Source organism: Semicossyphus pulcher, unplaced genomic scaffold (assembly GCF_022749685.1).
Source record: "Semicossyphus pulcher isolate SPU_LCO1_2020_fin unplaced genomic scaffold, fSemPul1.0.p SCAF_4, whole genome shotgun sequence".
In the NCBI taxonomy this organism is placed as follows: Eukaryota; Metazoa; Chordata; class Actinopteri; order Labriformes; family Labridae; genus Semicossyphus; species Semicossyphus pulcher.
In genome coordinates, this window is record NW_027211715.1 from 1,365,588 (window position 1) to 1,377,526 (window position 11,939).

At 44.3% G+C, this 11,939-nt stretch overlaps 1 protein-coding gene across 1 annotated transcript; it reads right to left on the reverse strand.

The window, feature by feature from the left end:
• Positions 1-5,038: 5,038 nt before the first annotated feature.
• On the reverse strand, positions 5,039-7,382 carry LOC138607940 (uncharacterized). Its single transcript, XM_069680603.1, has 2 exons — positions 6,859-7,382; positions 5,039-5,315 (listed from the first exon to the last, which is right to left on the reverse strand). The coding sequence occupies exons 1-2, from the start codon at positions 7,173-7,175 to the stop codon at positions 5,078-5,080; spliced, it is 555 nt and encodes a 184-aa protein (XP_069536704.1). The 5' UTR covers positions 7,176-7,382; the 3' UTR covers positions 5,039-5,077.
• Positions 7,383-11,939: the final 4,557 nt, after the last annotated feature.

Sequence of the window (11,939 nt, forward strand, 5' to 3'; positions counted from 1 at the left end):
TTAAACCCGCTCGGTGTGATTAAGCCGCTCGGTGTGTTAAACCCGCTCGGTGTGATTAAGCCGCTCGGTGTGTTAAACCCGCTCGGTGTGTTAAACCCGCTCGGTGTGATAAACCCGCTCGGTGTGTTAAACCCGCTCGGTGTGATTAAGCCGCTCGGTGTGATAAACCCGCTCGGTGTGATAAACCCGCTCGGTGTGTTAAACCTGCTCGGTGTGATAAACCCGCTCGGTGTGTTAAACCCGCTCGGTGTGATAAGCCCGCTCGGTGTGATAAGCCCGCTCGGTGTGATTAAGCCGCTCGGTGTGTTAAACCTGCTCGGTGTGATAAACCCGCTCGGTGTGATAAGCCCGCTCGGTGTGATAAGCCCGCTCGGCGTGATTAAGCCGCTCGGTGTGTTAAACCCGCTCGGTGTGTTAAACCCGCTCAGTGTGATAAACCCGCTCGGTGTGCATTAGGCCGGACCGAGCTCCTCATCTGACTCATGAAAACATCTCTGACATTGCAACGTGTACGACTTCAAGTTAGTTTAAACAGGAGGAGGAAAAAGGGTTCAAATGAGTTCAGAGTGTGATCCTGACTGGAAACAAGTGATTTGATCAGAAGCTCTGGAGCAGATCGCATCCTCTCTGCATGTCCACACACACACACACACACACACACACTGGCTGCATCATTATCCTGAACTTAAACAAAGTTTTGGTCGTTATTTGATCCACATTTCCCAAAAATTCAGTGCGTTACATTTTAATTTTGAGTGACTGAAGCAGGAGATACATCCTCAGATTAGGTTGCAAAAGGTGTGAAGAGGCCCCGCCCCTGTGTTTTACAGTGCACTCACCTGGAGAGTAAAACCTGTCAGAGTTTGGCAGGATGGGACAAGGGTTTTTAAAGCTTCAGTAATGTAACATGGAAACAATGAATGTCAAAAACAATCCTGTGAACAAAGTTGTATCGACATTATGAAAAACTTAAAACTATATTTTAACAGATCTTAAAGTGTCTGCAGGATTATTTTTAACGATATGGCATTTTCCCACATAGGCAGCCATGTTCTGTATTACACTTTGTTTGCAAAGCATTCTGGGAATTTTATTCTACAACTCTGTTTGGAGTCAGCTGCAGGGCCACTTGGATTGAAGAGAAACAGGAAACCCCCTCCTCGGCTGGAGCACACAAAACACAGGGGTAAGGCCAAGTGTGGAAACAGGAAGCAGCCGAAGTTTAGATGTGAAACTGCTTCAGGTTTCCAAAAATCTGTCTGATACAGAGACGCTGAATTATTAAACACAATTTAATACAAGTTTTAAACAAGATTCTCCTCCTGAGCTTCAGAGGTACAGAAGAAACAAGATGGATCGTCTTTGATCCTGTGATTCAGATCAGCAGCAGTGTGTGTGTGTGTGTGTCTGTGTGTGTGTGTGTGTGTGTTTGTGTCAGTCTGTCATCCTTGCGCTGTCAGAGATCTCAGCAGTGTATTTCCTGTCATCGGTTCACTGCAGCATCTTATTTTAGAGGTCATGACGGCTGCGAGGGCAGATAGATGATAAGTGAAGAAGATTACATGAAGATGACGGTGCATCAAAATAAATCTAAACATCCGTTTGTGTTTCTGTTTTTGCAGTGTCAATCTAATATTATTTGTACAGCGACAAATCATAACCAAAGTGATCTCAGACACTTTACAGACAGAGCAGGTCTCCACCGACTCTTTGTTGTTTAGAGAGAGGCCCAACATGAATCACCATGAGCAGCTCCTAACAGGCAGAAACCTCGAGCAGCACCAGACTCATGTTGAACATCTGAAGACACTGGATGGGCCGAGAGAGGGAGAGAGGGAGAGGGAGAGAGGGAGAGAGGGAGGAGCAGGATAGAGGCAGAGAGAGCAACAACAACATATGTTCCTCTTACATCAACAACAACAGGTAATACATGCTTATGGTTATGATGCCAATAATAGTGGTACACAAGTGTGAAGATTAGCAAGAACAGCTTAGTCATGATAAAGGCTGATGATAGTATTTGTAACAGTTGAAGTCAACAGGTCTACTATTAGCATTAGCAGCAACAATAATGATACTATGGGGAAGGCTGATGTTAGTAGTTGTTGCAGTCGAGCAGGTCCACAGCAGCAGGTGGTCTGCAGCAACGATCCTCAGGAACCTTCAAGACAAGGGAGCACGAGAACTCCCGGGAAGATATGTGGTTAGTAATGGATGGATGGAGGATGGAGAGAGAGAGAGAGACAGAGAAACACACACACACACACACACACACACACACACACAGAGACAGCCCCCCCCTCCAGCAGTCTAAACCTATAGCAGCATAACTCTGGGCTGGTCCCAGCCTGAGCCAGGCCTAACTATAAGCTTTATCAAAGAGGAAAGTTTGAACTCTTAAAAGAAGAGAGGGTGTCGGCCTCCCGGACCCTGACTGGTAGATTGTTCCAGAGGAGGGGGGCCTGGTAACTGAAGGCTCTACCTCCAACACTACTTTGAGACTTTAGGTACCACAAGCAGGCCTGCATCCTGGGAGCGCAATGTTCTAGAGGGGTAATATGGCACTATGAGCTCTTTAAGATATGATGGTGCCTGACCATTAAGAGCTTTGTAAGTAAGAAGAAGGATTTTAAATTCTATTCTAGCTTTAACAGGAAGCCAGTGCAGAGAGGCTAATACAGGAGAGATGTGATCTCTCTTCCTAGTTCTTGTCAGCACACGTGCTGCAGCATTTTGTACCAGCTGCAGAGTTTTTAGTGACTTATTAGGGCAGCCTGATAGTAACGAGTTACAATAATCCAACCTGGAAGTAACGAATGCATGGACTAGTTTTTCTGCATCGTTTTTATTCATTTTTGAATTCACTCCTGAAGTTTGACTTCTCACATTTAAGTAAAAGATAAACAGATGATCGGGTTGAACGCTGGAAATTCCCAGCAGCACCTGAATGTCTCATGCTAACAGTTGATGATTATTCTGTGATGATTCTCCAAACACGTTTATATCACAGGATGAAACAATACATTCTATGAAATGTCCTGTGAGTCTGTTGTTGCTAAAATATGCACAAACACTGCTATGATCCTTGAAGCATCACAACCCGACCTGTGGTTTAAAAGTGTAGCCAGAGAGCTGTGGTGGAAAAACTCAACCGGTCAGATGAGTCAGCGTTCCCCTGCGTGTGCACATGTGTGCAACAAGAAACTGTCCACAGGCCCGAGCGCTGGTCTGCTAAAGTGAATCATCACGTCCGTCCTGTGAAGAAGTATTTTAACCCTGATGAGGGAAACTCTGCATCACTGACTTGTTTGAAGGAAAAACAAGAACATGTCCTCTGCAGCCATCAGGGGACTCCAGGCGGGAGGATGGCACGGGCTCCAAGTCAACGAAATCCTTAACTTCTTGTGTGCCTCTGTTCCCATGCCAACTGAAAGCCTGAATCAGATCTGCTGCAGGTGAGTCTGGTATCAATATCATATTATTTCAGACACTAAATCCACTTAATAAATATCCTTTGAGTCCAGGCCTGTTGTTATGCTCTTACTTTAAGGATTGTAATAAGGCCTTTAACTGTCCTGAGAGCAGGTGTTCTGGGGGCCAGATCTGAAGATTTAAACCGTATTGAACTGACCTGCAAAAGCTGACTGACTGACTGACCTGTGAACAAATGCTGCTCATATAGCCCCAACTATGTTTTATTGACATTAAAGCTAGAATACTTAATTCGTTTAATTAAATATTTTGTTTAATTCTGATTGCCTTCCTCAAGCCAAAGTTAGCGAGACAGACAAACGAGAATGGCGATGACAACCGTGCGCTGTGCTCCTCTCATCAACGCTCTCCTGAGGACTCGTCTTGCTCGCTAAGGTGGAGTACTCTCATGTGTTACCGGGGAATGGCTTTGACATTTGTACTGTTGGATACTTTTCAAAATCTAGCTGCCAGTTGCCAAAGCTGTCGAGCCGAGCTTTAAAGGGCCAGACACAGGTAAGACTGTAAAAGAAGAACACCAACACAGGTGTAACTCATTGTTTGTGTTCTTTGATATTCACTCGACTGGTCTTCAGAGTTTTTTATTCTTTTATTTTGTTTAAGTTACATCAGCAACCTCCAGGGCTGGGAAATGAAGCAAACACTGAAGAGGCAAAAAGCTGCAGTTCCTCTGGTGTCCACTTGAGGCTGCCTCCAGCAGTGAGTCAGTCCCCATAGAGCCCCATGTTAAACTTTACAGCAGAAATAAACATGTTTACAGCCTGGTACAAAAAACAGTTTGGGTCTCTATAGCTCATTTCTCTCTTCATGACAACTGTACGGGGAGAATCTTTATACAACTCACCTGTTTACATTATATTAAGGCTTAAAGTGATGCAGCATTAGGGGCGTGGCCTCTGTGAGTGACAGGTGGGAGCTGCTAGCTGTCTGCTAGGTGTCCCCTCAGCTAACTCAGCTAAAAGAGATTTGTTCATGTAAACAATAAAGCGCACAGCAAGACAGATTTGTGTCTCGCAGACCGTCCAACAAGCTTTCTGATGAGCAGGAATAACAGTTTTCATTCACCATACCTGCCCCGGCATACTAAGGTCTTTTGTTCGTCAGCTAATGAATTGGCCACGGACACAGACTCGACTAAAACCACGTTTCCCTTTTCTGCTTTAATGTTTGTCCTGATTAAAACAAACTATGACATCGTAGACAAAGCCAGGTTTTCTGTTAACTTGTTTCCAGTCTTTACGCTAAGCTAGGCCATCGGTGACCTTCATATTTAACAAAACAAAATTATCAAATGAATGTATTTTCAACACTCACACTTTGCCCCACGCTTTATACACATAAAGTGTCCTGGTGCTTTATTTTGGTGTCATAAGGCTGTCTTTGTTGGATCTTCCTTTAATTTCAATACATAGATATGTTTTATATTTACAAAAAACGTAGATAAAACATGCTAACATCGTCTGGTCCACACCAGAAAGAAGCATGCTTCAAGTGTTTGATGTCAAAAGGCAGCTACTGAACAGTCCGAGTCTCATGCCGGTTTATGTTTTGGTGTGAAGTATGGGGGAGGGGGGGGTCCACAGCATCACACCTCGAAGCTGATCTCTCTGGACTGTGCAAACAGAGGCTCAGTTGCCAGGTGTGTGTCTGAGTATGCACGCCGCAGGTGTGTGGAGCTGCATGTGGTCTTGATAGCGACCTCATAGGGAGGCGGGGGCTCCAGCCACGGCGGAGGGTGAGGAGACGGGCTGAAACCACCGGGCTCCATCGGGGGGTAGTCGAACTCCTCGCCACGAGTGCCGTGCCGGTGACGTTCCATCGTCCTGCAGGAAACAGGGGCAGTTAGAAATAGTGACAGACTGATGTGAACCGTACGGATCTAAAGTGTCAGGGTTCAAACACACCAGGTGCCAAACAGAAGACAGATCAGCGCCCTGTCAGGAGAGCCAAATAGAGCTGGGAGTTACACCTCAGCTGTGCAGGATGATATAAAGTGTTTGAAGTAAAGCTGTGGTCCAAAACCATTGGGCCGTTTTATCACGCAGGGTTTTCACTAACCAGCACACCTCTAACCAAAGTGCTGGAGCTAATTAGCTGCTTAACATAAAAACAGCTTGAGCTCCTGAAATCTTCTAATTTGAAGTAGTTGGACATCACTTTGTGTGCTAAATATGGAGTTGCAGCCTGTTAGCTTAGCATAAAGGCAGGTACATGGGGAAACTAGCCTGGCTCTGTCCAAGGCAACAAAAAACAGCTACAAGCACTTTTAAAGGTGAGTTCAGATGAAAAACAAAGCAAAATATTTTCTATTTCTTGCACAAAAACGCCTGCTGGAATGTTTTTTGAATTTTCTTGCAACCTGCGTAACTTCGTCCTAAACAGCCGAAGGGAGCAGCTGTAGTGCTGCAGGCGTCACAGACGGCAACAATAAGTTTGTCCTCCATTTGTGCTTCTGTGACGTCAGGAGAAACTCAACGCTGGCAGGAATTCGTGATACACAAGTTTACACATTTCCACCTGCCCTGACGCATATTTGAGTTTCCCATCTTTGCACTGACTGTATGTAATCATAGTCAGTAGTCAGTGCAATAGTTTTGTGTTTGGTCTGAACACATCTCAAGGCTTATTGATTAGCGTGTTATATCTCGTTGTCTAATCAGTACAAAAACTAGTATAAAAACAACAAATTACCATCTTGTGGGCGGGACTATTAGCCAGGCAACAAGCAGAGACTCTCTGATGTAACTGGGCTCAGACAAGAAGTACTCATGGAACTTCTCTTTAATATTTTAGCTATATTAGAAGATCCAGGCTTGTTTCTCTGTGTTTCCAGCTAACAGCTAAGCTAACAACAAATACCTCCTAAAATGTCAGTATATTTCTTCCTGTTTAGTTGTGCTCTGCCCCTGTGTGCAGGGTGAGATGGGATACTATCGATCCCTGTCTCATCCATGGCTGAGCTCTGCCAGCAGAGGGCAACGTGACACTTTCTGTCCTCAAGTCTGAAGCTTCTTAGGCCCAAATAAATGAGAAATAAAATCAAAGTTGGCTTTTGTCTTGAAAAGGTTCTGCTGTTTGGTCTGTGTGCCAGCTGTTTGCACATCTGTGTCTCTGATGGACCCTGAAAGCTGATAACTGAACCACTGATGTCATCAAATTAAGAGCTACAACAGGAAGAATGAATTAGACATGAGGGCGCAGCGGGCGGAAATCAAATCAAATCTGCTCTCTGGGTTAAATAAACCTTTCAATGTCCATTTATTACACATAAATATAAACTTTCCTTATGATTTTCTTCACATTTTCAAAACAGAATCAACAGTAGAGTAATAGAGTAGAATAAATTGTGATTTTTCCTTCACCCACCTGGGCAGAAACACAGACTGGGACTCTGGGAAGCGGCCCCCCGGGGGTGTGAAGAGCGCATGGCTTCCGAAGTTGGGGTAGTCGTTGTACGGATAATGTGGACAGTCCGGGTCGAACTCCCGGTGGTTGTAGTTTGCCGCACTCTTGCTGTTCATGGCCCAGAAGAGCCCCAGGATGAGCATGACCACCCCCAGCACCACGCAGCAGAGGGAGAACGCCTGCAGGCGGCTCTGGTACGAGGCCAGGAAGGCTGTGGAGCCCCCTGTCACGATGAGGAAGGCTCCGACGAAGATGGCTCCGTGGTGCAGGGAAGGCATCCTCCTCCACGACCGGGACCGTGTCTGAGGTTACTGTGTCGGCCGGATAATGTCACTCAAACAGTCCCACGGTGCGCGCTCCCCATGCGCTCTGACGCGGAACACACATCCAGAGACTCACACAAACAGAATCTTTAAATCTGGTTATCTGTATAATTTAAATATTCTTGTCCTTTTACCACCAGGACACTGAATCTCACTCATTAGTTCCCATCATTTCTCCCGCACTGTTAAAAACTGACAGTTGATAAACTCCAGGTGTTGGTCCGCTGCAGCTCCTGCTGAAAAGAGTTTAAATGACCGTTTTGTGTTTAAATAAAGAAAAATAAGCCGGGGGAGTTCTGGAGGCTAATGTGGACTAGCTGTGTTTATCAGATGGACGAGAGGAAAGCAGAGCCCATTAAGAAATCTTTACTGGCGCCCCACCCTCCCTGTCTAATGTGTCTGAAGGGTACCACTTTAGCCCTGTGTGTGTGTGTGTGTGTGTGTGTGTGTGTGTGTGTCATCATTTTCTGAACATAAATGGACATAAAGTACAGGCCCTCATCTTTTAACAGAATAAGATGCTCACAAACTAAACTGATCCTTAGCTAGTTAAAGTGATTTAGAAAGCGCTCTTCAGCGAACAGTCCGAACAGCATCTCTGTGATGTTATTAACACGATGTGTTTGTCAGTATTAATCTTATATTGCCAGTCAGACCCTGTAGGAGGCAGTGAATCAGGACCAACAGCTACACACTGAAAACATCATTGTGGATTTTTGGAAACCTGAAGAAAATATATAATGCTCAGAAAATAAACATTAAAATAAATACATTTTTTTAATCCTCGTGCTCCAACATGAGATAATAAGCAGTGAACTGAAGATGAGGATATTGATGGTTTCACAGGTATTTGGCCTTTAACCAAAGAAGTTTGCACATTAAACTGTTGACCTGATGTCTTTGATATTTCAGTGGAGGAGCGATATTTTCATCTATAGAGCGACGTTGCTACAATGGCAAACAATGAGCTGAACCTAAAATACATTTGAAAACTGTTGTTGTTGTTGGTTGGTTGTTGGTGTTGTTGGTTACAGTGTTACAATTTACTTTAGCAGACGTTTTGTCCAAAGAGACGGACATCTGAGAGTTGTTAGTTGTTGATGGTTGTAAGTGCTGTTGGTGGTTGTTTTGTTGGTTGTTGGTGTTGGCTGTTGTTTGTTGTCGTTGTTGTTGTTGGTTGTTGTTGTTGCTTGTTTTGTCGGTTGTTGGTGTTGTTGCTTGTTTTGTTTGTCGTTGTTGTTTGTTGTTGTTGTTGCTTGTTTTGTCTGTTGTTGGTGTTGTTGCTTGTTTTGTTGGTCGTTGTTGTTGTTGTTGCTTGTTTTGTCTGTTGTTGGTATTGTTGCTTGTTTTGTTGGTTGTTGTTGTTGTTGTTGCTTGTTTTGTCTGTTGTTGGTATTGTTGCTTGTTTTGTTGGTCGTTGTTGTTGTTGCTTGTTTTGTCTGTTGTTGGTATTGTTGCTTGTTTTGTTGGTTGTTGTTGTTGGTGGTGTTGGTTTTGTTGCTTGTTTTGTCTGTTGTTGGTATTGTTGCTTGTTTTGTCGGTTGTTGGTGTTGTTTGTTGTTGTTGTTGTTGTTGCTTGTTTTGTCTGTTGTTGGTGTTGTTGCTTGTTTTGTTGGTTGTTGGTGTTGTTGCTTGTTTTGTTGGTTGTTGGTGTTGTTGCTTGTTTTGTTGGTTGTTGGTGTTGTTGCTTGTTTTGTTGGTCGTTGTTGTTGTTGTTGTTTGTTGTTGTTGTTGCTTGTTTTGTCTGTTGGTATTGTTGCTTGTTTTGTCGGTTGTTGGTGTTGTTTGGTGTTGTTGTTGTTGTTGCTTGTTTTGTCTGTTGTTGGTGTTGTTGCTTGTTTTGTTGGTTGTTGGTGTTGTTGCTTGTTTTGTTGGTTGTTGGTGTTGTTGCTTGTTTTGTTGGTCGTTGTTGTTGTTGTTGTTTGTTGTTGTTGTTGCTTGGTTTGTCGGTTGTTGGTGTTGTTGCTTGTTTTGTCGGTTGTTGGTGTTGTTGCTTGTTTTGTTGGTTGTTGTTGTTGGTTGTTGTTGGTTGTTGTTGGTGGTTGTTGTTGTTGTTGTTGCTTGTTTTGTCTGTTGTTGGTATTGTTGCTTGTTTTGTCAGTTGTTGGTGTTGTTGCTTGTTTTGTTTGTCGTTGTTGTTGTTGTTGGTTGTTGTTGCTTGTTGTTGCTTGTTTTGTCAGTTGTTGGTGTTGTTGATTGTTTTGTTGTTGCTTGTTTTGTCGGTTGTTGGTGTTGTTGCTTGTTTTGTTGGTTGTTGGTTGTTGTTGGTGGTTGTTGGTGTTGTTGCTTGTTTTGTTGGTTGTTGGTTGTTGTTGTTGGTTGTTGTTGGTGGTTGTTGGTGTTGGTGTTGTTGCTTGTTTTGTTGGTTGTTGGTTGTTGGTTGTTGGTGTCGTTGGTTGTTGTTGGTGTTGGCTGTTGTCGTTGGTTGTTGTGGTCATTGTTGGTGTTGGTTGTTGTTGTTGTTGTTGCTTGTTTTGTCGGTTGTTGGTGTTGTTGCTTGTTTTGTTGGTTGTTGTTGGTGGTTGTTGGTGTTGTTGCTTGTTTTGTTGGTTGTTGGTTGTTGTTGTTGGTTGTTGTTGGTGGTTGTTGGTGTTGGTGTTGTTGCTTGTTTTGTTGGTTGTTGGTGTCGTTGGTTGTTGTTGGTGTTGGCTGTTGTCGTTGGTTGTTGTGGTCATTGTTGGTGTTGGTTGTTGTTGTTAGTTGTTGGTTGTGTAATACACACTGCTCAAAAATATTAAGGGAACACTTAAATCAAACATCAGATCTCGATGAACGTATAATTCAGGTTGAAAATCTTTACTGATGTACATTGTGTAATTTGTTGAGAACAAAATGATGTAACAACGGTCGATGGAAACCAAAATCATCAGCCCATCGAGGGTTGGATTCAAAGTCACACCCAAAATCAGAGTAAAAAACACTCCCGACAACGTCTGGGCATGCTCCTGATGAGTCGGCGGATGGTGTCCTGGGGGATCTCCTCCCAGACCTGGATCAGGGCATCAGTGAGCTCCTGGACAGTCTGTGGCGGTACTTGGCGGTGTCTGATGCACTGATACATGATGTCCCATAGGTGCTCAGTTGGACTTAGGTCAGGGGAACGAGAGGGCCAGTCAATGGCATCAATGCCTTCGTCATCCAGGAACTGCCTACACACTCTGGCCACATGAGGCCGGGCATTGTCCTGCACCAGGAGGAACCCAGGGCCCACTGCACCACCATGAGGTCTAACAATTGCTTGGAGGATGTCGTCCCGGTACCTAACAGCAGGCAGGGTACCATTGGCTATGACATGGAGATCTATGCGGCCCTCCAAGGAAATGCCTCCCCAGACCATCACTGACCCACCGCCAAACCGGTCATGCTGGATGATGTTACAGGCAGCATAACGTTGACCACGGCATCTCCAGACTCTTTCACGTCTGTCACATGTGCTCAGTGTGAACCTGCTCTCATCTGTGAAGAGAACGGGGCGCCAATGGTGGACCTGCCAATTCTGGTCTTCTCTGGCGAAGGCTAATGGAGCTGCATGGTGCTGGGCTGTGAGCACAGGTCCCATTAGGATGTCGGGCCCTCTTGCCACCCTCATGGAGTCTGTTTCTGACAGTGTGGTCAGAAACATGCAGGCCAGTCGCCTGCTGGAGGTCATGTTGTAGGGCTCTGGCAGTGCCCCTCCTGTTCCTCCTCGCACAAAGTAGCAAATATCGGTCCTGCTGCTGGGTTGATGCCCTGCTACGGCCCTGTCCAGCTCTCCTCGTGTAACAACCGGTCTCCTGGTACCTCCTCCATGCTCTTGAGACTGTGCTGGGAGACACACATGTATGGATGTGACATCCAGGAGGAGCTGGACTACCTGTGCAACCTGATTGGGCTGCAGGTACTGCCTCATGCTACCGGTAGTGACAAGGACACGAGCAGAACACCAAACTAAAGAAGAATCAGTCAGTCAGTATCAGAGAGCAGCTGTCTGTGGCCACCACATGTTAAACCATTCTCTTTTTGGGGGTTGTCTTGCTTTTGCCTCTCCATTGCACCTGTTGTCTCTTTCATTTGCACCACAGCAGGTGAAATTGATTCACAATCACTCGTGCTTCCTAGATGGACAGATTGATATCCCTGAAGTTTGACTGACTTGGTGTTATACTGTGACGATTAAGTGTTCCCTTAATCTTTTTGAGCAGTGTATAATTCTTGTAATATATTATTGACAATATTGACAAAAACAGATCAGGGACACGTGTATAAATAATAATGGGTCAGATCAGTTCCATATTTGCCTGTAATATTGCACTAAATGTAACAGTTCTTTTGTAAGTTATAGTGTACAAAGATTATAGTGAAGCAATTAGTTATTAAACAGGCTCCCTCCAACTGCTCTGACAGATCATCATATCAGTTATAAGGAAACATTCTGTGAGTCAAACAACATTGAGTGTGATTCTCAGACAAAGTAGAGCTGCGGCTAAAAATAGAAATATGATAATATTACTCTGATGTTTAGTGATGCAGTCTCTGTTCATGATCACAGTAGATTGTGCAGGTATCCATGTGAATATGAATATAAACATGTTTATAACATGATGGATAAACAGTTAATAAGCAGGGAGCAACACAGGTTAATACTGTGACATTTGCACATGTATAAAAAGGAGGTTATAATTACAGGTATAAACGGGTTTTATATTTTTATCTATATATAAAAAACAGGACAAAGTTAAG

What these genes read in the sequence shown, in the direction of transcription:
- LOC138607940 (XM_069680603.1), bottom strand. Translation starts at nt 7,175, where the DNA reads ATGCCTTCCCTGCACCACGGAGCCATCTTCGTCGGAGCCTTCCTCATC. An exon ending in CAGTCTGTGTTTCTGCCCAG is followed by an intron (nt 5,316 to 6,858) that starts GTGGGTGAAGGA and finishes TGTTTCCTGCAG; the next exon opens with GACGATGGAACGTCACCGGC.